Source organism: Astatotilapia calliptera, chromosome 9 (assembly GCF_900246225.1).
Source record: "Astatotilapia calliptera chromosome 9, fAstCal1.2, whole genome shotgun sequence".
Lineage (NCBI taxonomy): Eukaryota > Metazoa > Chordata > Actinopteri > Cichliformes > Cichlidae > Astatotilapia > Astatotilapia calliptera.
Window position 1 is genome coordinate 18,094,404 of NC_039310.1, and position 25,637 is coordinate 18,120,040.

Consider the following 25,637-nt stretch of genomic DNA (forward strand, 5'->3'; position numbering starts at 1 on the left):
TTTTAACAAAAACAATATAATCATGGTAGGAAGCAGAATATCTGTCATACACATGAAACATGAATCGGTACGCTGCGTTAAACACATCAACTTGTCACGTGCTAAAAACAATTTCGCTGACTATTCTGTTTTTAAATCATACTGGATTTACTTGTTTCATTCATGTTGGCTCTGATACACCGTTTATGTTCAAACTAATAAAACTGATGCGTTGGACATTTTTAGTCCACATTTTTTCCACTGGAGGGGAAAAAAGCAAACATTCAAAACATGGTTTTAATTTCCGAGCATTAAGATTTTAGTTTTGGAGGTCATCTTAAAAACTCCTGAATTACCGTAAGCTTAAGAAGACATTTTTGAGATTAAAAGCAATCGCTGAGCAGCAGTGGCTCAAAAACAAGAAGAAAATATCACAGCTGTTTGTCCGTGTCCTGTAAGTGCCGACTCTTTTTATTGAAACTGTTAAATATCTCAATCAGATCTGCCTGAAACTGGAATGGTGGACGCTTCCTTCCACTGAAAACACCCTGATTACATTTCTCCCTTTTAACATCGTATTGGCATGGTCGTGCATGGATGAAATGCTGCTCGTCAATGAAACAACAGTCCTGTGCAAGCTTTACCACAACTGTTAAGATATGATAAATACATGACAATTTAGTGATTGCAGTGGTGTGGATCACAAAGAGGGCTCTGTGCGCCACTACAGCTCGTCACAATCCAGTCGCGGCAATCGTCGCGGCGGTGCATAAGCAACGAGTCTGTGGATTTATTATGAAGTGGCTGGCAGACAGGAGAACTCTACTCTTCGCTCGTGTCCTTCTTGCTGGTCTCCTGTCCTTCGAAGATGGGGTACTTGCTCTCCACTTCCGCCCAGGTCAATGTGCCGCTGGCCAAATCCCGAACGATCACGGGCAGCTCGCCGACCTGTGAGGAGAGAAAAAGAGGAGCGTTTTTACTTAATGGTGTTATATGGTGTGTGTGGAACTCGAGGTGAAATGCACTTGGAGTAGGGTTAAGTCATGTTGCAGGTAATTTTACTGTCGAAAGAATTATCAATCAAGTCCAAAGATATGTATGGCTCGTGTCTTGGCATCACTCTGAGCCCAACACAAGTGTAAACCAGAGAAAATGGACTTAAAGCCTAAAAACACAATTGATTTTGTTGTTGTTGCACAGTTTATGCATGCAGCTGTACTGATGAGTAAAAGAGGAATCTCTGTTCCATGAAATGTGAGTGAAACAGACTGAAATACATCATCTGCTGCCACACTAAGAAGCTCAGCCTCGTTGCAGCCATGCATGTCCTCGCATCTTTCCACTCTGTTATTCTTCTGTCGAGGCACATTTTCAGTGTTTTTGTTTGCTTGTTTATCCCTTCTTTTGTTTCAACATGACAATCAAACAGCACCAAGCTGAATTTCATGAATTGTGGAGAGGTGAAGCACAAGCAAAGGATGAAACTCATTGGGCCTTAAATGTATTTCTCTTTGGTCGTCACTTATAGAATCATTTGATCTGATTTTTTTTAAAGTAACAGACATAAAAGCTTACGGTAAATTTTAAAATACGTGGCTGAACAGAAAGGTTTAGGTGGGAGGTTTAACGCCACACAGCTGTCACAGACTCACACAGAGAGCTTTCTCTTTATCGGTCGCCATCATTGTTGGATGTCATCACTTACAATCAACTTCCTGCAACTATCCCATGGATGAACAGCAAGGCGCTATATAAATGGAATACATTAAACACCAATTCTACTGTACAGCCTATGTTTTAGAGACCATTTTTCATACCAAACCACACAAAATGAATGAATGAGCTGAAAGGTTATGAAAATCACTACCATGGTTGCTCAGTTTTTTATGTTTTTCTGTGCTGTGACAAAAGCACCGCCCTAGAGTTTACCTACGCAGCCCTAACACATGTAAAAATGGAGTGAAGTGAAGCAGTACCTCGGCCCTGATTTGCCTCATAGAGTCACGGTCTCTCAGAGTGGCTGTGTGAGGCGTTTTGTTCACACTGTCAAAGTCAATGGTGATTCCAAACGCCACTCCGATCTCATCCGTCCTGGCGTAGCGCCTCCCGATGGATCCTGAAGAGTCGTCCACCTTGTGAGATACGCCGTTTCTGGTCAGCGCCTCCGCTAAGGAGAAAAGAAAAAAGCAGTTGGAAAAAGTGCCATTTTTCTTCTTTGACTGAAATAGGATGTTTGATTTTGGAATCACTTACATAATTCCCTCACAAAAGGCATGAACTCTTGGTTTTGACTCAGAGGCAGGACGGAGCACTTGTAAGGAGCGACAGTAGCAGGGAAGCTAAAGTACTGCAGTGAAAATGAAGACGCATCATTAAAGAAAACCAGCAAAAATAAAACAAAGCATGCAAAAATACTCAACTCTGTAAGGAGCTACAACAATATAACAAAATCAGGCAAATGAAATTAAGTGCTACTCTTTAACTTGTTAGTAAAATACACATAAATCAATCACAAGGATTCAATGTTCCAGATCAAAATCTAATCATAAAGAAATAGATGAAGAGGATGAGTGCAGCAGCACTGAACATGGTGTCATTTTGTAAGGGCAGAAACATCGATGTTGTCAGACTTACCGTTCTTTGTTCGTCGCCTTCTCTGACCTGGAATGTGTGCTCAAAGATGGTGTACATGATCCTACCGATGCCAAACGAGGGCTCGATCACGTTGGGAACAACTTCCTCGACTGTGGATGACAGAGACATTATAAAACCACTTGCTCCGGTATCATTTCCCCTCACGTTTCTCTTGAGTGAAACTCACCGTGCAGAGTCTTCTGGAATCGCTTCACGCTGACCATGTCCTTTGTGAGTTTGAACGCTTTGCCTTCTGTCTCGATGGTGAACTCTCTGAGGAGCACAAATTTGAAAAACTAACTCTTTCCTGAAAATGTACTTGAAACAACCATCAGTATGATGATTAGCCACAGCACTCACCCACTCTCACTGAGCAGCTTTTCCTGGTCTGTAATGAAGCACTCGTCACACACAGAGAGGTACTCCATGACTATCTTTGCATCCTTTTTATAGGCCTTCCCAATGGCTCCTTTATTGGGCTCAAACTGGACGACATTTACAGTTTTGTGTGGAGAAGTTAAGGAGAAACACCGATCACCAACATCAAAAGGCTCTTTCGTGTTTTGGGACTTTCTCTGAAGTTGTGTTTCTACTTTGATTTAAGGATATGGGTTCTTTTAGAGGCTTTTCAGCAACCAGAGGGACCTTGGTGGCCCGTGCGTGGCACTGCAGATCGTAACAGGACCGGTCAGCGCAGCCTACGATCTCGATCCAGCCCTGCAGGGGACAAACATTACTTTGAGCATCAGCATACAAAGAAGCTGATAAAGCTGTGAGGAAACGCTGCAGTGGGACGTACGTAGGAGGTTTTGGCTTCGGCATCCCAGCAGTCACAGGCGTAGTGAGCCATCTCGTTGTCCATGTGCTGTCGGAAACGCAGCTTGTCTTTGGCAATACCAACTTTAGTAAGGTAGAGGTAGATCCTCCCGATGAAATATCCCAGGACGGAGTTGTTGATCACTCCCTAAGTGAGACAAGATACATTTTTTGTTGCTTTTCATCTTAAACTGACTATTTTGGATTTGACATCATCATTGGTGTTCCAGTGTTATAGCCACCTGCTCTACAGCGTCTCCCAGCTTCATGATCTGTGCAGACTGGCCGCTGGTCTGAGCCTTGGAGGAGTATAACATGATGTCCAGGTCAGCTACGTTGGGGAATTTGGGATGATCCTTTTCATTCGGGTCCACAAAGTGCTCAATCTCAGCCATGGTGAACTCTCTGCACAAAAATATATATCACACAGTCACATTCCCGTTTTCTCTCTCAGCTTAAAAACAAAATATTATTTGAACCAGAGGACACACCCCCTCCTCACCTGACACGAATGAGTCCAGAGCGAGGAGAGATTTCGTTCCTGAAGGAGTTTCCTATCTGAGCAGCAGCGAATGGCAGTTTTCCCTGGTTGAATTCCAAAAGACGCTTGAAGTTGAGGAATATTCCCTGAGCTGTTTCAGGCCTCAGATAGCTGAAAATGCAGATTGATTAAAAATCAAAATTAATGACACAAATGTGAGGAAACGTTTCTGCACAGTGCTGAGGAGTCATTTTACCCTGCCATATTCCCCCCTGGTCCAATGGACGTCTGAAACATCAGGTTGAAGGAGATGGGAGGTGTGAGCTCGTTTCCTGTGGTAGGGGACTTGACGCTGTATTTTACGAAAAGGTCAGACAGCTCTTCTTGGGTGTAGTTGTCCAACTGGAAACCGGTAAGCCCAAAAAATGCAAAATCAGTGATTTACAGCCACGTCAGAAACAAAGGTTTTTCAACATGACTCATTTTGTCTCAATTAACACAGACCTGGGTGATGACGCTCTCCATCTCAGCCTTCTTCTCTGCTGTGCACTTCTTATCAGACATCAGCTTCTGAAGGTGGGCTGTAACACACAGAAAAACCAGACAGTGGTGTTTTTGTTGTTTTTTGTGACTTCCCACCAACATCCCAGCCTGCCCCCAGCACCTACAGCGAGTCCTACAACAGTGCTCAACGTAAATATAGTCATTATAAAAAGTATGAGTGAATGCGTGTGTGCTCAGCTAACACTGTGCATTAAAAGAAGCACAACAAGTGAAGTCTAATTCCACCTGGTAGGAGACCACGGGGCTAAGGCACCCAACAACCCCTGAACCAATCACACCCCACAGACCCAGAGGAGGCCTTATATGTCCTCCACATTGGTTGCACACACTATTTATGTCATCTCCTAATGTATAATCTGTTAAAATGGCAGCAAATTCATTCATGTTTATTTACATTGTACAATGTCACAACTCTGGGATATGTACTCATGACAGTTGCGAGGTTTTTGTAAGCTGCAATAACGATAACAAACAGTACGTGAAATACAAAAAACTGACCATATGTGAAAATGTGCTGCAAACTAAAAAGCTTCACGAAAACATGCTTGTTTTGTTTTTGTTCCTCATGCAATTTGAAGTACCTCTGTTAATAAATATTACACACTTTTGTGTTATCTGGGAAAATAAAAAGCCTTTTGGGACACGTCCTCAGTCCATCACAAGCTCTTGGTACAGTTCCAGTGTCTCGGATTCTAGCGGCTGTATTACTTTGTAAGCCCTGCGTGATTTCTGCTGGTCCAGCCACTTCCATCCCCCCCTCAGGCACAACAGCAATACTCAGAATAGGTGACGAGCAGCAGTTGCCCCTCCTGTCTGCAGAGTCCCATTAATAATACAGATCCACCTTTAGTTTACACGGTGCTGGAAAACTAGAAGCAAACCATGCTCACCTTTGAGGAGGTGGTCAGCCCTGAAGCATTCGCCATTCTTGACATCTTTCACCATGTAGTCTGCAAATTTGTCCACATGTCCTGAAGTCCTGGTGGAAGAAATAACATAATAAGTGTATTAATGCCAAGGATTTAAAATGCATCCCAAAGAAACTCGTACATTCAACAGTGTATCTGCAACCGGGCTATGGAAAGCTGCTATTAGTGGCAGCTTCCATGCATAAAATCGCAGAAATCAATGTGCGCCCGTTAACAAAAACCCACAGTTCAGCACTTTGGAGCTGACTCTAGGAACCACTAGGCGCCTTTTTTTTTTTTAGCAGTTTCTGAATTACCCTTTATTAAATATAAATAAACAGCCTATTAAAGCCTAATACAAATGTTGAGACCACGACTACAACAGGTTCAGTGCACCTACTTGAGGACGGACTCGGGGGCCAGCATGGTGCAGTCGATCTCCAGTATCTGCTCCTCCTGGATGAAGTGCTGCCTCCACGCCTGCAGGATGTTGTTCTTCAGGGCGCAGCCCACAGGGCCGAAGTCATACAGGCCGCTCACACCTGAGGAGCATTACTGCATGGTAACAGAACGCTTAAAGACGCCATCATACGCTGGCTTAAGCACTAACCGAAAGCTTAATTTCCACTGCTGGCTATCCAGGTCTTACCTCCATAGATAGCGAAGGCCTGGTCGTAAAAGAATCGCCTCTTGAGGGTATCCTCCATCTTGGTTCTGTCGACGATGTCATCTTTGGGTTGCAGTGCCAACTCCTGCAATTTTTATACAAAGTGCCAAGATTAAAATCACAACAACATCTGAGCATTAAAGTCTGTTCTTGGCCTTAAAACACAGAGCCTTCCTGGCATGGATATTAGAGTTAACTAAAACTAGATGAAAATGCTTTCAGAGGGTTGTGTGTTATTATTGTCAAATCTGTGATGATTTTCCTCAATTTTCGCACTGACATACGCCATCCACATATTACACTAAAATACATTAAACACTTCCAAACAATAACGACACTGAATCACAAATCTACTCTGGAAACAAACTGACACTAAACTGAATTAAAAACAAAAAGTCAAAATAAAATAAAAAAATAATTAGAAAATACAAAACCATAATAATAGCTTTGCTTCCAGGACCCTCTTACTTGCTTTCGTTTACCCGTCAGGTCTGACTCAGGTATCATTTTGTGAGGCATGTTAAGATCTTTTATAGCTCAGTATCTGATCGTCTTATACAGGAGATTGTGAAAAAAAGCTTAAAAATACTCAGAGTGATCTCAAAAACCCAGATTTGATCATTCTTTGTCATTTTGATATAGTTTTCACAGCATCCCAGCCAGGTGGACTGATGATACACTTCTCAGCTTTAATGAAAAGCATCGTATTTTCAGAGTGGTCTGGCTGTCTGGGGGTGTATAAGCACTTGAAGAGCATATCATATATCTAAAGTTTAACTACTCCAGAGTACCATGAGCTCAAGTGGACTTGATTTGCTTACCTTGGCCTCCAGAGTCCTCTTCCTCGCCTTTAGTTCTGCTACAGCTTTAGTAATATCCACATCTGGAGCTCCATCCTGTTTCATTTGGCGAACCAGGTCCCCCTAAACAGAGAGTGAGCTGGCTTCAGACACAGATAAACCAACAAAACCATACTACACGAGTATGGGCATGCTTACAAAAAATATGCTGAAGGATCAGTGTTGTGTAGGTTTTTTGTTTTGTTTTTTGTTTTATTAGCAGTACAAATTTGGCCTCCAATCATAACCACGCCCTTTCCACAAGTGTATGCAAAAGCAGCTGCAACAGCAGCAGCTCAATGAAACGTGGCAGAGAGCGCAGACATAACTGACAGTTAACGTTAGCAGCTAGCTAGAAAGCAACTGATTCATTGACAGCGAGCAGCCGGTGTTCCAGATCAACTGGCGTTTAGATCAACTGGCGTTGTCGAACAGATGTGTGGCAGTCTTGCGTTTCAGGAGCTCCTACCGACAAACCAGCAAAAAACACCAAATGTGTCATCTGTGACACTTGTGAGGTTATCTCAAACACACTCCGTCAGTCTTGATGCTGTTGAACAACAAAATGTTTAAAAATGTGGCGAGTTTACCTGGTGATATCCTCATGCGCGACGCGATCGCGAAAACAGCAAACAAGTAACACCACGCCGTTGTTGTTCACAGGACAGCAAGAGTAAACGATCGGGAGACCCTTGTCGTCGTTATCGTTCCACTCGCACGGTTTATTTCACCGAATTCAGCGTTTTTGCTTCACAACTAAAGCGAGCAGTTTGCTCTGTGCACCAACATGGAGTCGAGTCAACCAGCGCCACCTCTGGCCAAGTGCCACAGCCTACAGCCAGATCAACCTGTGACACACATCTGCACCACGTTTGAATTCGTGTCATGCACATTTGTACCTTTCAATTGTGTGTTTGTGCGTCATGCAAATAAACCTTTGAAAAGAATGAAATGATATCATATATTCCTTATTGGCCTACATTTGTACAAAATTCCAAATTATATACACAAAGTCATAGAAATCACCACTCCAATTGGTCATCATGATTTTAATATTCTCTTTTTCCATAACAATGAAATACGCCTTGGACAAATATGACACATCAATATTTCATTAGTGTTGTAACATCACATGTCGCTAGCATAGTCTGTCTGTGTCTTTTCCCTGAAAATGAATATTTCCAGCCAATATAGGCAATTCATCAACATGGCTGGAGTTATATACAGTCTGTATAAGTGTGGTTAATCTAATGAAGATTTGTAAGGAGACGGCAGTTACTGTGAATCCACAGCAGTTACACAGTGATTAGTAATAAACAGCCAGTGAGAGTGAGTGGATATGACTGTTCCCACCACTAACACATGACCATAGCCCACTACTAGATTAACTTGTGACACATCTGCACCTGCTGCTATGATCACAGTGAGTAGAGGCTGAGTGGCTGCACTTACCCCTGGTACATCCAAATCTGCCCACAAACATGTTGAAAGATGCAATGCCAGCAATGTGGATTGTCAACACTGAAAACAATCAGTAAGCAAAGACAACAGGGATCACTTTTTTCTGTTTATTTAGCACCCACAACATTTGTAGTCGCCTTCTGCACAGGGGAAGTCCACACACACTGTGTGGTACCACTTTCCACAGAAGGTGCAATCTGCAAGATTGAATGAGATTGTCAGAGTCATTGTCTGGCTGTTTATTACTAATCACCTGCTGTACATTCACAGTAACTGCCATCTCCTTACAAATGTTTATTAGATTGACCACACTTATGCAGACTGTATATCACAACCAACTCTAACATGTTTGTTTGCAGAGGGAAGACACAGACAGACTACGCTAACGACATGTGATGTTACAACACTGGTGAAATATTAGTGTGTTCACGACATTTTTCGTATGGGCAAAAGTATTGATATCAGGATGGTGATTCTTATGTGTATGTCATTTGGCATTTTGTACAAATGTAGGCTGATATTAAATACATGATATCATTTCATTCATTTCAAAGGTTTGTTTGCATGACGCACAAACACACAATTGAAAGGTGCAAATGTGCATGACACGAATTCAAACGTGGTGCAGATGTGTGTCACAGGTTGATCTGGCTGTAGGCTGTGGCACTTGGCCAGAGGTGGCGCTGGTTGACTCGAGTCCATGTTAGTGCACAGAGCAAACTGCTCGCTTTAGTTGTGGAGCAAAAACGCTGAATTCGGTGAAATAAACCGTGCGAGTGGAACGATAACGACGACAAGGGTCTCCCGATCGTTTACTCTTGCTGTCCTGTGAACAACAACGGCGTGGTGTTACTTGTTTGCTGTTTTCGCGATCGCGTCGCGCATGAGGATATCACCAGGTAAACTCGCCACATTTTTAAACATTTTGTTGTTCAACAGCATCAAGACTGACGGAGTGTGTTTGAGATAACCTCACAAGTGTCACAGATGACACATTTGGCGTTTTTTTTGCTGGTTTGTCGGTAGGAGCTCCTGAAACGCAAGACTGCCACACATCTGTTCGACCAACGCCAGTTGATCTAAACGCCAGTTGATCTGGAACGCCGGGTCGTGTTAGCCGGCTAGCCTTACGAGCGAGAAGGCTAATGTGACAGAGTGGGCGGTACTAAAATATATTTAATCACACTGAGAACAAACACTCTTTATCTATAACGATAAAGATAAGGCGATAAGTCCCAATTACCTGTTCTTTCACTGCAAGCCTCAAAGGGGCGAGAATCTCTTCAATGTTGCCGTCCATGGTTTGTCCTTCCGCCAGCTGCAGCCACAGGCTTGTTTTCTTCTTCTTACACAAGCACACCGACGTTGAAAACGGCCGGTTTTTACGCGGGTAGCGAAGCGACTGCCGAACAAACCGGACCGTGGACACCGGGCAGGAGCGGAAAATCTCAGTGGTGGTCCTCAGCAGTGCTGATGCTGTGCCGCGAAGAAGCATGGACCGGAGTAATGCGAGAAAGAGAATGATGAAATCTCTGAGAGCAAGTAAACACTGCTTCCGCCGCCGGGAAGCACTTTCTCTACGCCACACGTACGCTGTGTGCCCATTGTACACTCTCGGCAGATTCGTCACACATGCTGAGGGGTAAAAAATAAATAAATAAATAAAAATAAATAAAAAAAACCCATTATAAATAAAATTTTAAAAATGAATAAAATAAACTGAAATAAAAAATTAGTTTAGATCGATATTTTTTGTCAGCTAAGATAACAACTTAATTCTAAAGTATATATTCTGGATTACTGTTCCATCACCCAGTTATATCCGTTGCCCTTTTGATCTAGCTAATTAATATGTGTGCACAAAATTCAATTCAATTCACTCCAGTTTTATTTATTTGGCGCCAAATCACAACAACAGTTCCCGCGAGACACTTTCTATTCCAAGCTAAAGACCATACAACATTACAGACCCCAGCAATCAGACAAGCCCCCTACGAGGAAGCAAAAAAAGGAGAAAAAATATCCACTGTATTCAGTAAATGTGAATTTATTTGTCTATGGGCCGGCATTCATCAACAAATCTATTATCAGCTCATACAGATCTACAAGCATTTATTTCAGTTATTGACAAAAATAATGACATTTTCCGAGAGAAAAGAATAACTAAAACTGCTATTAGCCGATTTCAGTCTGTTTATTGTAGGGTATGGGCCAGGATTAAATCATTACAGTCATTCAGAAATGGTAACCTTGTGTCTCTCTGTGGATACTGTGGAGTTGTGCCCATGAAGACCCTCTTTCTATCTTCCACTCTTCTCACAAGAAAAGAAGGAAAAACAAACTTATCAGACCTCAGATCCCTCTTTCTTTTTCTTCTTCTTCTTCTTCTTCTTCTTCTTTTAGATCTGTGTGAATCCATATTTTTACAAGATTTTTTTGATGTCTTTTGCACAATTGGCTTTTTTTCTTGCTTTACTGTAAACAGATAGGAGTTTAGGTTTTCATGCTGGGCTATGTGGCTATGTAAATTTAACTTTTTACATGCTTTCCCCTCTGTGATATGCAAAATATTCAGTCTTTTTACAAATAAATATTCAAAGCCATTTAAAGCTGGTAGAATCGGTTCCTGGAATAACAATGGTCTTCAGTATGTAAAACTATTAAAACAGTCGGCTACTGCTTGGATATTGCAGTTACATTCAAAGTATAGGATCAAGTGGCCAAAGATGACATATTAGAATGAAAATAACATAACAAATAGTCCTAATGCCGAAAAACCGTGATAAGGCTTAATCCATAAAGGAATATTTCATTAGATTAGTTACAAAATAAGATATACAGAATATTCTTTTTGTTGCATATTCTCTCAAGATTATGTTCAGTCTATCACAAGTTTATATCTATTCCACTAGGTGGCAGCAAAGGTAAACTAATGAGCCAATACAGTCCAAAGCGTGATCTGTGCGACCTTTTCTTTCCAACTAGACGTGAGAATACCCAAATTCAAGAGTAGCCAGGGAAGTCAGCTTCATGCCTCCTTTTTCTTCAGAGAGCCAAGGCCCTAAACTGGGGTAGAAGTCTTACATTTTATAGTTCTGTAGTAGTCATACTACAGATCGGTGACACCAAAGTCTTCCCATAAAATCTCTGGTTACTCCCAGGTAAAATAAATCTCCAGGACACTGAGGTCTCTTATATCTTAAGGACTTCTCCTCTTTTGTAAATACACTTTGAGGGACTGAACAGGCTGAAAACTCATAAAATTTAGCATAAATGAAATTCACGAAAAGCCATGAAAAGTTTCATGTACTATGTGATTAACGGGTTTCGGCCATCGGTGTGAGAAAATGGAAATAATTAAAATTACAGTGAAATCAATAAATATAATGAGACAACTTCAGGTACCACTTCTGCTTCATCTGTCATAAATAACAAAGGAACGGGCCACACCTGGTCATGAAACTGCTTATTACTGCTTATTACTTTTTAGTCTAAAAATGGGGGGACTGTCTATAAATATGTATGCAATTCCTAAACAGTTAATGCAGTGCTGTTGTTTTAATTAAAACTGAAAGTCTGCACTTTGATCACATCTTGATAGTTTGATTTAAAATCCACCGTGGTGCTGTGCAGGGGCAAAACTACAAACTTTGTGTCTTTGTCCAACAAATTATGGACCTAACTGTACATATAGTCTAAGGAGCTTGGAAAGAAAAGCATGTGGACTTCTTTAAGTTTGTTTCACCTCTCATCTGAGAAGTATCCATCTCATCAACTTCTTCAGTTCTTCTTCAGCTTCTTGGATGAGAGGTGAAACGTCTTCAAGCAACTTAAAGAAGTCCAAATGTTTTTCTTTCCAAGCTCCATAGACTACGATGACCTGGATGACTGAGAACCTTCACAGACAAACTGTATGTAAATGAAATATGTGGGAAATATTGGCTGATTTTTGAAATTTTTACGGTGCATTCTGCAGATGATATAAAGCAACATCACCTGACATGTGGACACAAGAAATTTCTTATAGTTCTCATCTAATATGAGCCCAGACCTGAATATGCATATATAATTTATATATCAATTACCAATGACCAAAAAAGCAGGGATGCTGTTTAAAATGTAAATAAAAACAAAATGCAATGATTTACAAATCTTACAAAAACATATATTATTAATGGTACCATAGAACACAGGAAACGGAAGGAACAGAGTTATGTTTACTGTTGTGTAGCAGCCTAAATGTTTGGGAACTGAACAAACCAGCTGCTGGACTTTGGGGAGTCCCGGGTCTTTTTTGTTGTATTTTTTGTTTCGTGATGTTTTCAGTTGTTAAAAGGTCCAGCACCTGGACTCTTCTATATGAAGTTAGCTGTTTAACATGTATGTGGTTTAACATTTCTTGCTGAAACATGTAAGGCTTTCCCTGAAAAATGTTGCCTGGATGGGAGCAAATATTGCTCTAAAACCTCAGCATTGATGGTGCAGTTCCAGATGTGCAATCTGCCAGCTCCATAGGCACTTATGTACCCACATACCATCAGAGATGAAGGCTTTTAAACTGAGAGCCGATAACAAGCTGAATAGTCCCATTCCTCCTTCCCTTAGACCATTTTAAATGAGAGAGAGAAAGATCATGTTCACACATGGCTTTTTCTTGTATGATAGAGGTTTAACCTGCATGTATGGATAGCACGGTGAACTATCGATTCATATATATATATTGATTTGGGGCCTTGTCTAAACTTTTTTAAGACATGTTGCTATGATCGAATTCAAAATGATCTAATATTTTTTTCATGGAACAGGAAAATGTCTGAGTTGAAACATTTGATGTTATGAGATTTGCACATCACTGAATTCTGTTTGTCTATGCCATACATTTTAGATAGGGTCCCATATTTTTGCAATTGGACTTGTACATTTTCTGTACAAAGCACCTGCAACTCTGAGTGTCCCAGTTTATACAAAAGTGTCTTTGGTCCAGTTGCAGCTTTAATACAAATGTGCTGCCTTACATTGCAGGATTCAGGCTACTGTGTGTCCCTTTACACGCTTCACTGTGCCACTGTTTATACAATGCTGAAAGGTATATACAGGTTTAAGAGCAACCTGAACGGCTCAAGAACGTGCAGACACAGAGAGACTCATGCAGAGCGAGAGAGATTATTCAGTGATACCAGCTCCTTACTGAACTACACCCACACTCATAAAACATTCAAGCACCCCGCAGTCTGACAGCGCATTTGAAGGCATTGAAAAAGATCATCTGTGTCCTATCAAAGTTAATATCAAGAAGATATTTATTTTAATTATTCATCAACAGAAATCTGGTGCTGGATAGCGGTGCCATTTCCCCCCGCCTCAGACAGAGAAATGTCAGAGGCCAACAGCGTTTGATGTCCATGATCAAAAAGTGACTCCACCAGTGTTTGTTCTCATATTTCACCGCAGTATTGGTCAGTCATGCATATATCTTTATCCTGCTGGCACGCTCCACTCTCCAAGTACTTGTGTCTTGCAGCTGTTATTGCAGAGCCTAATCTGTGGCCCTGAATAAGCTTTAAAGTTCTTTATGCACTATTTATTCTGGACTGACTTTCTTTGGCTGCTGCTTCAGGGCCACAGTAAACTGATTTCTTTTTAATAGAACATGCAGAAGATTAACAAGGAGGTACTTACGTGTAATATTTATGTGCTGAACATTATATTTATGTGATACAGCTCTCTGATTACCTGCAGATGAAGAACTGTATATAATTGCATGAGTCGAGCAAGTGTAACAGTTAATCGTTGTGGTTTTATTTGTAGTGTTTCATGTGATATGAGATGCTAAGCAGTGCTACACCCGTGAACTGATCTGCTTTGGAAATACATGTTCCTATAATTTTTCCTGTATATATTTATGTTTATGAACTGATATCATGGGATGTTGAACGCCATTAATTAGAGTAACTTCACTCAGTAATCAGTGTCGTTTCCCTCATAGCATCATTGCTGAAATTGGAAATAATTACATTTGAGAACCTTGGGGGCAGCGATTACAAGCTATGAGCAAAACACTGCAATATTATTACTTTTTAATTTAATATGGTAACATCTGAGTAGTTCAAGCATAAGTTAACTGAAGCTTAACTGGGACTTGTATTTTCTGTAAAGTTTCTGTTTGGCCAAACCAAAGTCCTAAATATACTTTTTTCACTCTAATTTGTTCTCCACCAACTCTACAGAATTTTAACAGATAATCATAAACTTTGTACTGAACTGTTAATCATCCAAACATACAAAAGGCACCTAATTCAAGAGCTGAACCAGTGTAAACTGGACTGAAAATCAATGACAACACGTCTGATGGAGTCTTGAATCCTAATTTGAAAATTTTGGTTCAAATCATCGTCAGCATGCACAGAGGAATTCAGGAAAGAGGTGAGACGCTACAGTTTACAGGCATCTGTAAGACGGTGGAGGCTCTGTCATGGTTTATGACTATATTTCAGACAGTGGTGTTGTGGATATTCTCAAAACTGAAATTATGAACACGGAAAAGTGCCTTTAGATTATGATTAGGCTTCATTTTTCAGCACGACAATGACACAAACAGACTGACAATGCAGTAAAAGCATACCTGGACAGAAAAATACAAAATGCAACACTATCAGTCATAGATTGGCCTCCACAGAGCCCGGACCTTAACATTATTGAAACAATGTGGGATCATCCTGAAAGGAAGAAGAAAAGGCAGCCGACATCCAAAGAAGAGCTTTGACTGTCCTTCAAAAAGCCTGGAGAACTATTCCTGAAGACTACTTAAAGAAATGACAAGAAAGTTTGCCAAAGAGAGTTCTGGCTGTGTTGAAGAATAAAGGTGGATGCACAGAATATTCACTTTCAAGCTTATACAAACTCTGTTTTTGCTTTCGCACATGTAAATCAGTGCCCTTATTTCCCACTTTCCCATATAAAGAAAATAGGGGTGACTCAAAGACAGTGTTCTAGTCTAGAGGCTTTTCATTCATCAGAAAAAGCCCCTAATTGACCATCGAGCAAATGTGTTTTCTGGCAGCTTATTGACAGGTATAACTGCACACTAAAAAGTTTATAGAAGAATGGATAGTTATGAACATGATTAAAAACAGTTGGGTATCTTTTTTTTTTCCAAATAGAAAGGATGCAAAGTGATTTTAGACAACATCAAAGCATTTTTACCATTTTTAATGAAGACATTGGTTTGGTTTTCTTCATTCTTCTTTGTGGGCCACATACAGCCCACTTTGATCTCAAGTGGGCCAAACCAGTGAAATTCCCCTCTCTGTTATTGTAAACAGTGCCTCACATGTAGTTTTCCTACATGATAAAGAAATGCTGCTGTAGTAAATAAAAGAAGCTATCCAGTGGGACAGTCTGTGCTGAGCTGGTTCTGGCCCCTGGGCCTTATGTTTGGCACCCTTGTATTACAGTCTGTTAGCATGATGAACTTGTAATCCATCCAGTGTGGTTATGATTATGATAGCCTGTTTCTAACAGGTTCTTACACAGATATATTTACTGCAACATTTGTATTTGCCTTTGATGAGTTATCTATGCAAAGTGCCCCAGCATGGTTACAGACATGCTCCATCCCCTCAGATTTCAAGAAGCCATGCAGTCTTGACAGATGCAGAAACCTGAGACAGACTGCCAGGTGGGGACAGACAATTGTGCAAAATGGTTGTGTTGCTGTTACACATACATTATTGTAAACATCACAGCCGAGGCGCTGACCTGCAGTGAAAGCATCGTTTCAGCGGGGAGATTACATACTAATTATCAGAAGCATCGGTTCTCCTGCTGTCAGCGCGCAATCATACACATGTCTCAGGTGGGGTCATTTAGGGCTTTGTGGGCTTCGGCTCCATTAAAGTGACAGCTAAGGTGAAGAGGGACGAACACTAAGAGACGTCATCGTTGGCAACGGACCAGAAAACCACTTTATCTCCCCTGTTGTCATTCTATGGTCCACTGAGGCTGAAACAGCATGTGGAGAATCTGCAGTGCACGCGCAGGTGTATGCGGGATGGTTGTGAGCTACATGATGTAAACAAGAAGCAATTCATTGATTTTACGTGTAATTTATAGGCTGATCTCTTGGTTTCAAAACAACAACGAGCATTCAGCCATCAGGGTCATCTCTTCTTGGGATTGGAGAATGCATTTAAAAACAAATACATTTAAGGGACAGGGCATGTCAGAGTCAAGCTATTATGGGATACTTGGAGTTTAACCCCATTTAGGGACAAACTATGGCGATATCTCAGCGTTTGCTCTACTCTGTGTTATATGCAATGCTTTTTTGAAAAGGCTTGAACATAAAAAGTGGAAAGTGAATGTTTTTGAAGTATATATGAGTTAATTTTTTAAACTATCTTTCAGGAAGGTTGTTTCAAACATACAGCAGTACTTGACATATTTCTTCTGTGGATTTAAGCTGTCTGGGTTTCTTTTGTCTTTTCATGTAATCCCAGACTGACTGCATGATGTGGAGATCATGGCTCTGCAGGGGCCACACCATCTGTTGCAGGATTCCAGATGACCTCGGGTGTAGGTTTGGGATCATCATACTGCGATCTGAACATATCTAATGCTGTAGCTCAAGATTGTAGCACTTCGCAAAAGGCGATTTTTGTGTAAAAGGTTTATTTGTAATGAGAAATTGTTTTAAAAACAACAAACGGGCTAATATTTATCTTTTTTTAGGCAGGCTTTGAGTTGCCAAAGCTATAAAAAAAAGAGAGCTTTTTTCCCCTTTTTTTCTGGAAATGTTTACAGCCATATCATCACCCCGCCCCTCCTTTCTTTAAATTTCGGGGATTAATGCGTTTTTTTTGTTGTTGTTAATTTTTTTTAAACAACTTAAGGTAAATTATACACAGTCACATTTTTACAGTGTGAGATTTTAAGTTTTACTTAATTAGTATGGGCTATTTAGTATTACTCCACTTAAATTAATTTCCTTGAACTGTGAGATGATTTATTTAAATTAGTGTAAAGGGTATATATATATATATATATATATATATATATATATATATATATATATATATATATATATATATATATATATATATATATAGCAAACGTAATGAAAAATAAATAAGATAAAAAATTACAAAGCAGGTCGTAAAACGTGTCCCGAGTCTGCATGCAGTCTGAAGTTTTTCTTTCCCCTCCCTGAGCTGCAGGGATATGACAAGATAGCAACAATCGGTGGGTGGTGGGCGGACTGAGAGGGTTTTTCAGCATGGACTGACGAGGATAATAGAAATGTTGCAGGCGTGTTGCTGTTGTAGTCAGCCTGCAGGGCCGGTAGGACGACGGTCGCCATCTCTGGGTAAACACTGTAACCGTATCACGCAGTTGATATTGTAGTGTGTGGATAGAAGCTGGAGCGTACAGTAGCGGCAGCAGAAGGCGGGGGCTATGCTGCCTGCAACAGCCACATCGGACACGAACGGCTTCGATGCGGGACTGACGCTTTGTTTGTCTCCTGCACATCGGACTGTCACCTCACATTTTGGACCAGCCGTCGTGACCGTTTCTTCCTGTTTCTTCTTCTTCTCGCTGATATTTTGTCTCGTTCGTAAGCACCGGGGTATGGGAAGTGCAAAAATGGGATTTTAACGTTGCAAACAGCGGACGCTCCAAAGCCTGCGCACAGCCAGGGGGACTGTAGTGCGCCTGGTAATGTTTGCCAAGGAATAAAACGGTGTAGCCGAAGGTGCGTAACATCTCGTTTCCATGGACAACACGTCCATAATAACACAGGTTGCAAATCCGAAAGAGGAGGAGAGCATTTCTTCAAGTCAAGATAAAGGTAAGGCGCACAGAAATGTCACACATGACTCTTTTTTTTCACACAAAAATAATAATTTTTAAAAAAGCGTGAATTTTCGGTTTCCATGTATTCCGGAGAGCCCGCTGCTTGTTTAGATTGACTCAGTGCCCATCTGCCAGATCTGCAGCCCTCGGTGCAGAGAGGATACTGAGCTCCGGACTGCAACAGCAAGACAAGAGTATCGACGGAAAACCTCCATTGTTCAGCTTGAAGCAGGGAAACATTATGAGCCAGAGCCCCCAGCTCAGCCTGCAAATATACAGTCTGATGCTGGGAGTCCGCTCTAACTTTATGTCACTCATAGCTTTATTTATTTTAGCCAGAAATATCCCACCAGCATTTTATTACTTAACACATGTGCCATTTCTTTAGGTCTGAGTGAGCAGGGTTTACTACTGGGGGCGGGTACTCTACTACTTCTCCCCCCCTCTGCACTCTCAACATCCCTGTATCTGCCACAGACACTGTAAAATGCATTGAAAACAGCACACCACCAATAACAAGTGATCAGAGGAGGTTGTGGTATTTGCAAACTGCATGCACATGAATTTAAACATGTGATTGTCTGTGCAAGGTCAGAAGACGGTGTCTTTATGCGCCTATCAACATCAAAGTCACTAGTGATAGGTTTGCACACATTTATCCATCTGAGCAATAAAATAGCACTGAAGCAACAACAACAAACAGAAGTTTGCATTATTATCTCTCTTCTGTACATCCTCCATAAAACAAGTATCCTCATGTAACTGAAAGTGTCTTGGCTATTCACGCTGCTGGGAAATGTCCCCTTGCTGCTGAGTTAAAAAACAAAAAGTGGCTGAAAACAACAGCTCAACAGCTGCTCTGCAGATTATGCAGGCTGTGCGAAAACACATTTTCTTTTTTGTTGTTGTTGTTTTTTTTTTACGAAAGACTGCGCTTCACCATGTGGCGACGACATGACTGTCAAATCCCCCTCATCAGTCAGGAGTTTTCATTAACTTTGAAAGAGGTTTTTGCCAGTCTCTTTAAACTGATGCATATTTCCATTTTCATTTGAGCTGACATCTTGTTGTGTAACGAGACTCTGTGTGGAATCTGTGTGCACACACTGGGGAGGTACACGAGCGTCCGCGGAGCTCAGGGCTCTGACATTTCCCCCGCCAGCCACCAGCACCCATCCAAGTGAGCCGCAGGGTGCCTGGAGGCCAGAGGGACCACAGCTTCCTGCTACACCCAGTGCTCTGTTGGAGAAAAGGTCACCTTCCCGCATCACCTACCACTGAGCAACACTGACATACACGAGCCACTCTGAGTCACTGCTTTCCCAGCCTGCACTGTTAAAATGGGCTTTGCTTTAATGTGAAATTGACTCCATCAATTGTGATTTATTTCCCAATGTTTACCCCCCTCCCCAGCAGCTTACTGTAGCTTCATAATTAAAACCCACCAAAAACAAATCCATCAAAACTACCACTAAACGTACACATTCATCACCCAGTGAGAAGGAGTAAGATCATCCAGGAAATTAGTTGGGGAAAAAAGTTAAAATATTGCTTCTTTCCTTCAGAGCGCTTTTTTGCACTTGTTTCCCACACTTTCCTGCCCTGCTCTTCTTGAACAGTAAAACCCAGATGACATGTGGAATCTGACAGTTAATCTGGCAGGATAAAATCCAGGGTCAGTCACTGACCAAAGAAGGCCTAACACACACCCACACACACTTACACACACAAACGTGCACTGTGGCTCCTCAAATGGCTGCTGTCGTACATAAAAAAGTATCAGCAGGGAGCTTCTTGAACAGTGCCCCCGGCCCTTCACTTCAGTCCCTGTCAAAGCAGACAGCAAACAGCACTTGTTGTCCAGGAAAGTTACTCTGCGGCTTGCTTGGGCTCCACTGAAGCCACAAATCATTACACTCACACACGCACGCACACACACTGAATATTTCAGAGCACAGGCAGGCTATTTTCAGAGTCCTATCGGTTTCATTCCAAGTAAAGACGTAGTAACTCATTAGCGCCATTTTTTAAAAACATTTGGTCAGGTGCTGATTAGAGCTCTATGCATAATGGAGGATGTTGAATGAGATGAAGGATTTAATCATAATGGGGATGGTGGATGAAGTCATGCATATCATACATTTGGAAAATAAACATTGCTTGGAGCACGTTCGGGCTGTTTTGCATCACGTTTTTCTTTTTTCTAATCTGATAAAGAAGCAAAATGTTCTGATTCAAGTCTAGATGTTTCGAAGCAACCAGAGTCATCTTTCCAAACTCAAATTACACTTTTCATTTGGCAGCCATTATCATTTTTATTTATTTATTTTTCTGATGCAATGAAATGCAATGGCTGGACTTGCAGCCGAGGAGGGGAGCCACAAGGCCTGCCAGGCTCAGTCTCGCTAAGCAAAATCACTCAGGCTTTGCTCCGATAACTTCACAGCGAGGCAGGTATCAGTGGACGAGCCGTTTACCTTAATCAGATTAGGTCACATCTGAGTTTAGCTCTGCACTCCCGCAGAGTGAGTGATGACAGATACTTCAGGGAAATTACAATCTTGCGCTCGCATTAATGGCAAAGCAAGAGTCTGTTTTGCTTGAAAATCTTACCGAATTGGCTTTAAATTGTGTCTTACTGACTGTCACTATGAAGCTGCTTCTTTTACACACTGATGAATGCATTTGTTGAATTCAGCCTGGAGTCACTGGAACAACTCTAACTAAGAAAACCTTCTTGGAAAACCAACAAATACAAATAACGCTTTTATCCCTTTCTGAGGGCGAGCTATTTGCATTCTCCTGAACAGACGTAATGTCATTCTGCCCATTCTCTGGTCCAGCAGCAAGATTAGAGCCTGGACAATACTTCAGGCCAATGCCAGCTGTGATTTAGTCAGGAGAACAAAAGATCTTAGAGTTAATGAAAATACTTTTATCATTTTCAAAGACTGGGGTATTTGCGATAACTTCCCGGCAATTTTTTTATTTAATATTTACACATTAATCAGCAATTTAACTAATCAGACAGGTCCTGAGAGTATTGCAAACAATGATATCAAAAGAGCTCTCCTGGACAAAGAACTGTTCACCATTTCCACCCTATCATTGTTATTTAACCATTATGTTCGTTTTTATATCCAAGTACTGCAGGAAGCATAGCCCAGCAAACCCTGACATCATTGCCTTGGTCAAAACTGGTCGCAGTAGGACACCAAAACCTGAACTTTAGCTGGACAGACGTTACGTTGTTTCCACATAGAATAGTGCTTAGTTCTTACAAAAGTGAAAAATACAAATATAATTTCTAAGATGGAATATAATGTGTTTGTCTTTTTGAACAGCTAACAAGTTTAGTACACAGTTGCATACGTCCACCTAACATCTTCCCAGCGTACACAGACCAGTATTACCAGAGTCTATTTATGGTTTTCTGCACCTAAATTCAATTTCATTTGTTGTATAGTGAACTCTACATGTCAGACTCTTATAATCATCGCCTTTCTGTCCAACATACCAGCCTCATAAACTCAGGAATGCTAACATTCACATATGAAACCAGTTAGCTCAGTAGCATAAGTAATGAACTCAAAAGCTTTAGATGAAGCTGAGTTGAAGCCACCCTTAAACTTTTTTTGTATGATTGTTCATTTTATTCTAATCAATAAAGACAACAAGGATTTCTAGGTGACGTAACATTGAAGACGTGACTCGATCTGACATTGTAATAACGTCTACGGCTTTAGTTCATCTTTCGTTTTGGAACTACTTTTTCATCCTGACGTTATGTGGAGAAAAGAAATGCTTGCTGGGATTATAGGATGATATTAACATATCTCGCGATAGGCAAATAATAGGGAATAGTATTGGCCAACCTGTCACACTTACGCCATCCTAGATGCTAGACTGTCCTTCACAGACTCCATTAACCTTCGATAATTAAAAAATAAACTCAGTCATTAAAGTACTCAGTCTGTTTACATGCAAGTGGAGATGTATAATGTGAGAAGATGCATAGAGACGAAGAGCGGTCACTGGGATTTCTGCAAACCGATGGCATCTCCAAGTATGATTTCCTCCGAGTCTTCTTGGTCAGAGATTATTTTCGTTGCCAGAGAAAAAGGACAAAAAATACTGAAGCTGCAATTATGTATGAATCTGGAGAAACGCCCGTGGTTTCATCCACTCTTGGTTTTTGAGGTTATTCCTGGAACACGCTGCTGTACATTAATAAAGTGTTTATGATGTGTGGACCACACCTGCAGGGTGTGTGCAGCATTCGGCTAGCGAGAGGAGCTACTGTGAGTTCTGGCTGGCTCAGAGTCCCTCGCACAACCTGCCACTCTGCTGTTTACAGCAATTTTCTATCCAGACCGGGCTCAAGTGTTCGACAGACAATCTTTTACCAGAGCATAGCCTTCCACCTCTCTTGAGAATCACATTGGACTTCTGTGTGCGTACAGCGAAGTCGATATTCAGAGCGGCATTTTGATGGAGAGGAAGATAGAGAGAAGAGCTGGAGTCAGAGCTGTAAAGTGCAGGTCCTTATTACAGATTTATGAATCTATTTCAGCCAGTGCTGCTCAGAAAAGCTGATTATCTGCACCTCCAGGGAAGTGTTGGAGTGTTAGATGTTTCCCAACACATCTTCATTAATACCAATAGCATACTGGACAGCTCATTGGGAAGAATTGAATGTTTTAGCCTAGCCATAAGCTCCTTGACTGAAAAGCTTATTAACTGTTTGTGTGGGATCAGCCCATGTCTCTGTGTTAAAATGAGCATGCCCAAAGCGGAAGTGGGGCGGGTGGAGGGGGACTGTAATAATTTATATCATTTTAGTCCTGCTACAGCAAGTGGTGGAGCATGTTTTTAAAGTTGTAAGCAGCAAATGAATTGTCGTGTGGCCTTTCTGTGTAATGTAGAGTTTAGAGTTAAGAAGATGTGAAGCAGCTCACAACCTTATATTATAACTGTTCTGTATATATGAAACCACAACCAGCAGCTGGTTATACTGTTCAGATTAATTCATTTCTTTTTAAATAGCACCAAATCACAACTACCATCACTTCAAGGCTCTTCATATTATAGGATGAAGACCTACAATATAAAGAGAAAACAATCTGAAATCTACAATCAGACCACCGCGTTGAGCCAGTTCTTGGCAAAAGTGGGAAGGAAGAACTCCCTTTTAACAGGAAGAAACCTCTGACACAACCAGGCTCAGGGAGGGGCAGGAATGTGCTGTGAGCCAAACCAAACCAAGCTTGATTTATCCAATTTTTCAGATGTGAACAAACAGATCTACCCAATCAGATTGCTGCATTGTGCACTGTAGCTCAATAATCCCATTTTACCTCACACACATAGCTAGACGCCGCTTCGAGTCACTCAGCTCTCTGAAATTATTATTCTGCCTCCTCAGATGTGGTCATCTGACAGCCCAAACTGCCTCACTGACATCCTGAAATATGTACTAAAGTGGCCGTGATACAGCTGCAACTCCTGGATTAAGCCATGAAATTCTCCCTGCTGCCTTCTTTTGAATTGGATGAATCCAGAATCTCCGTTTCTTCCTTTTTCTTGTTTAGAAACATCAGCACCGGCTCCTCATTGCTTCGTAGTGACTTCATTTTGATTTAGTTTCAAAATTCAAAATTTGTTTTTTTAGGATGAATTTTACCCAAAAAATGCAACTCTTGAGTATATGTGTTGAGTAGTGGTGTTTATTAGCCTTAATAATCAGAAGGAAAAAATTGTGCAGCGCTAATTCACTTGCTGTGCAGGCAGTCCCATCCCTCGGTTTATGATGCTACCACATTAAAATTCACTCCAATATAGTTTTCATTAAGGGAAAAATTCACCGTAGCATGATTTGGATGAAGTTTTAATCACATTTTTTCCTTTTGGAGTCATTTTGGCAGGCGGCCTCTAGTGACCATTTACAGAACTGCAGTGTTTTTCACTTCCATGCTTACTTGATTTTCATCTTGACAAATTCCACTCAAATGCCAGAAACTGTGCTCCTCCTTAAAAATATACAACTTTCTATACCAAGGTGCTCAAATCAATTGACATTTTATTATGGCAAGTGTATCTTTAATATTACACAAATAGCGTCTTCAAAATGACTACTTGCACTTGTTCCATAGTTTAATGGTTTACACATTCACCTGACTTCTCCGATTTGATTCCCTGAGGGGCGGCACACATGCTTTTGTGGTTGTGTCAGCAAAGACAAGCTTGCAAAATCAATTACGGTGCCCTTGTGTATAAAGGAACACCTTCAGATTTTTCAGAATCACTACTTGCATATGCTAAAGCAAACTGGGAAGGAACCCAAATAATATTTTCACTACATTTCCTCAGTTGGTAGACTTTGATCCTGACAGCATATTATAAAGTAGCCAATATTCATAAAAAAGTGCTATAATGGCTGGGAGAGTTTTACCAGCACCAATTAGGCTTATCTCGTATGACACAGAATGCATTAGAAAGATTTATGTTGGATTTTCTTCTGCTTGCAATAAAGATTTGAGTGAGAAATCAGCAAAGTGGCCCTTAATGATTAGGTAGCCAGTAGATCTATGGATTAGGAGACACAACGAAAGATGCAATAGCACTGCAATCCATCCTCAGAGAGGCCACAGGGGAAAATAGTGTGGGTGGACTCCTCACTCCCACCCTGGATGACTGTGATGACTTAAACTTTCACTCTGAAGCAGCTGTAACAGAACATATTCCTGCTCTGAAGTCCCCGACTAGCGTCTAGTTTAAAATAGTTTTAGGATATTTCTTGTTTAAACTGATATACGGTATGCCACTAAAACCCTACAGGATCCATAGAAACTTTCTCACAGACCTGACCTGAGGAGAGAGAGATCAAAGAGACAATTTTGCTTAAACCTAAGGTCAGTTATCACTGTTCTCTCGATATTGCAAGTAGAAGGGAATTACTGTTCTCTAAAATCTATTAAAGACAGAGAAATAAGCAGCATGCTTCCTAAAACCCTCTGCTGCTATAAATGCTTGCTAGCATCAAATGTGTCCCAAGCTGTTCTACATTTTTCTATCATGTTTTAATTTTGACCAATTACATTTTGTACTTGTAACTATTTTTGATTCATTCTGAATAAATTGAAGTGTAAAGCTAAAGTTTAAAATGGTAAAGTGAAGTACTTAAAAAGACACCATTTGTGTCCAGGAATAGGGGAAATGCATGCACCACCACTGTTCTATTTAAGTACATTTTTGCGGCATGTTTCGTATCATGTTCTTGCTTAATCAAGTACTAGAAGACCTGAAAGACATGAGTTTATGTTCCTGTTTCTCTTTACCAAGAGTTTCATTCCTGTGTTTCGAGTATGATGGTCGGCCGGTGGATTTGAATTAGACTGACAGTCATGTAAGTGCAGTAATTATTTCACTTTAAAAGT

The 25,637-nt window shown here is 41.0% G+C and overlaps 2 protein-coding genes and 1 non-coding gene across 4 annotated transcripts in view; 1 reads left to right on the plus strand and 2 right to left on the minus strand.

Moving 5' to 3' along the window:
• Positions 1-417: 417 nt before the first annotated feature.
• LOC113029332 (glycine--tRNA ligase) lies at positions 418-9,908 on the minus strand. The gene is made up of 17 exons (XM_026180162.1): positions 9,593-9,908; positions 6,871-6,972; positions 6,032-6,134; positions 5,783-5,924; positions 5,365-5,453; positions 4,415-4,491; positions 4,167-4,312; positions 3,932-4,081; positions 3,672-3,834; positions 3,413-3,577; positions 3,223-3,330; positions 2,974-3,119; positions 2,801-2,886; positions 2,614-2,723; positions 2,233-2,326; positions 1,956-2,146; positions 418-927 (listed from the first exon to the last, which is right to left on the minus strand). The coding sequence occupies exons 1-17, from the start codon at positions 9,842-9,844 to the stop codon at positions 802-804; spliced, it is 2,250 nt and encodes a 749-aa protein (XP_026035947.1). The 5' UTR covers positions 9,845-9,908; the 3' UTR covers positions 418-801.
• LOC113029933 (small nucleolar RNA SNORA84) lies at positions 5,531-5,667 on the minus strand. Its single transcript, XR_003273527.1, has one exon. It is a non-coding gene; the product is annotated as a small nucleolar RNA SNORA84 (small nucleolar RNA).
• A 7,636-nt stretch (positions 9,909-17,544) lies between the features above and the next one.
• Positions 17,545-25,637, plus strand: part of ctdspla (CTD (carboxy-terminal domain, RNA polymerase II, polypeptide A) small phosphatase-like a) — a 35,689-nt gene continuing 27,596 nt past the window's right edge. The window contains exon 1 of one of the 2 annotated variants that reach the window (XM_026179626.1): positions 17,545-18,196. In XM_026179626.1, coding sequence (XP_026035411.1) covers positions 18,121-18,196 — 76 coding nt within the window. In that variant the 5' untranslated portion in view covers positions 17,545-18,120. The remainder of the gene's footprint in view (positions 18,197-25,637) is intronic. The other variant, XM_026179627.1, reaches the window with a different exon arrangement.

Bases quoted from the DNA above. Each gene is read 5' to 3' on its own strand.
- LOC113029332 (XM_026180162.1), bottom strand. From the start codon at position 9,844: ATGCTTCTTCGCGGCACAGCATCAGCACTGCTGAGGACCACCACTGAG. The intron at 2,327-2,613 runs GTAAGTCTGACA...TTTTCACTGCAG, and splicing joins AAGGCGACGAACAAAGAACG to TACTTTAGCTTCCCTGCTAC. The intron at 928-1,955 runs GTACTGCTTCAC...CTCTCCTCACAG, and splicing joins TGAGGCAAATCAGGGCCGAG to GTCGGCGAGCTGCCCGTGAT.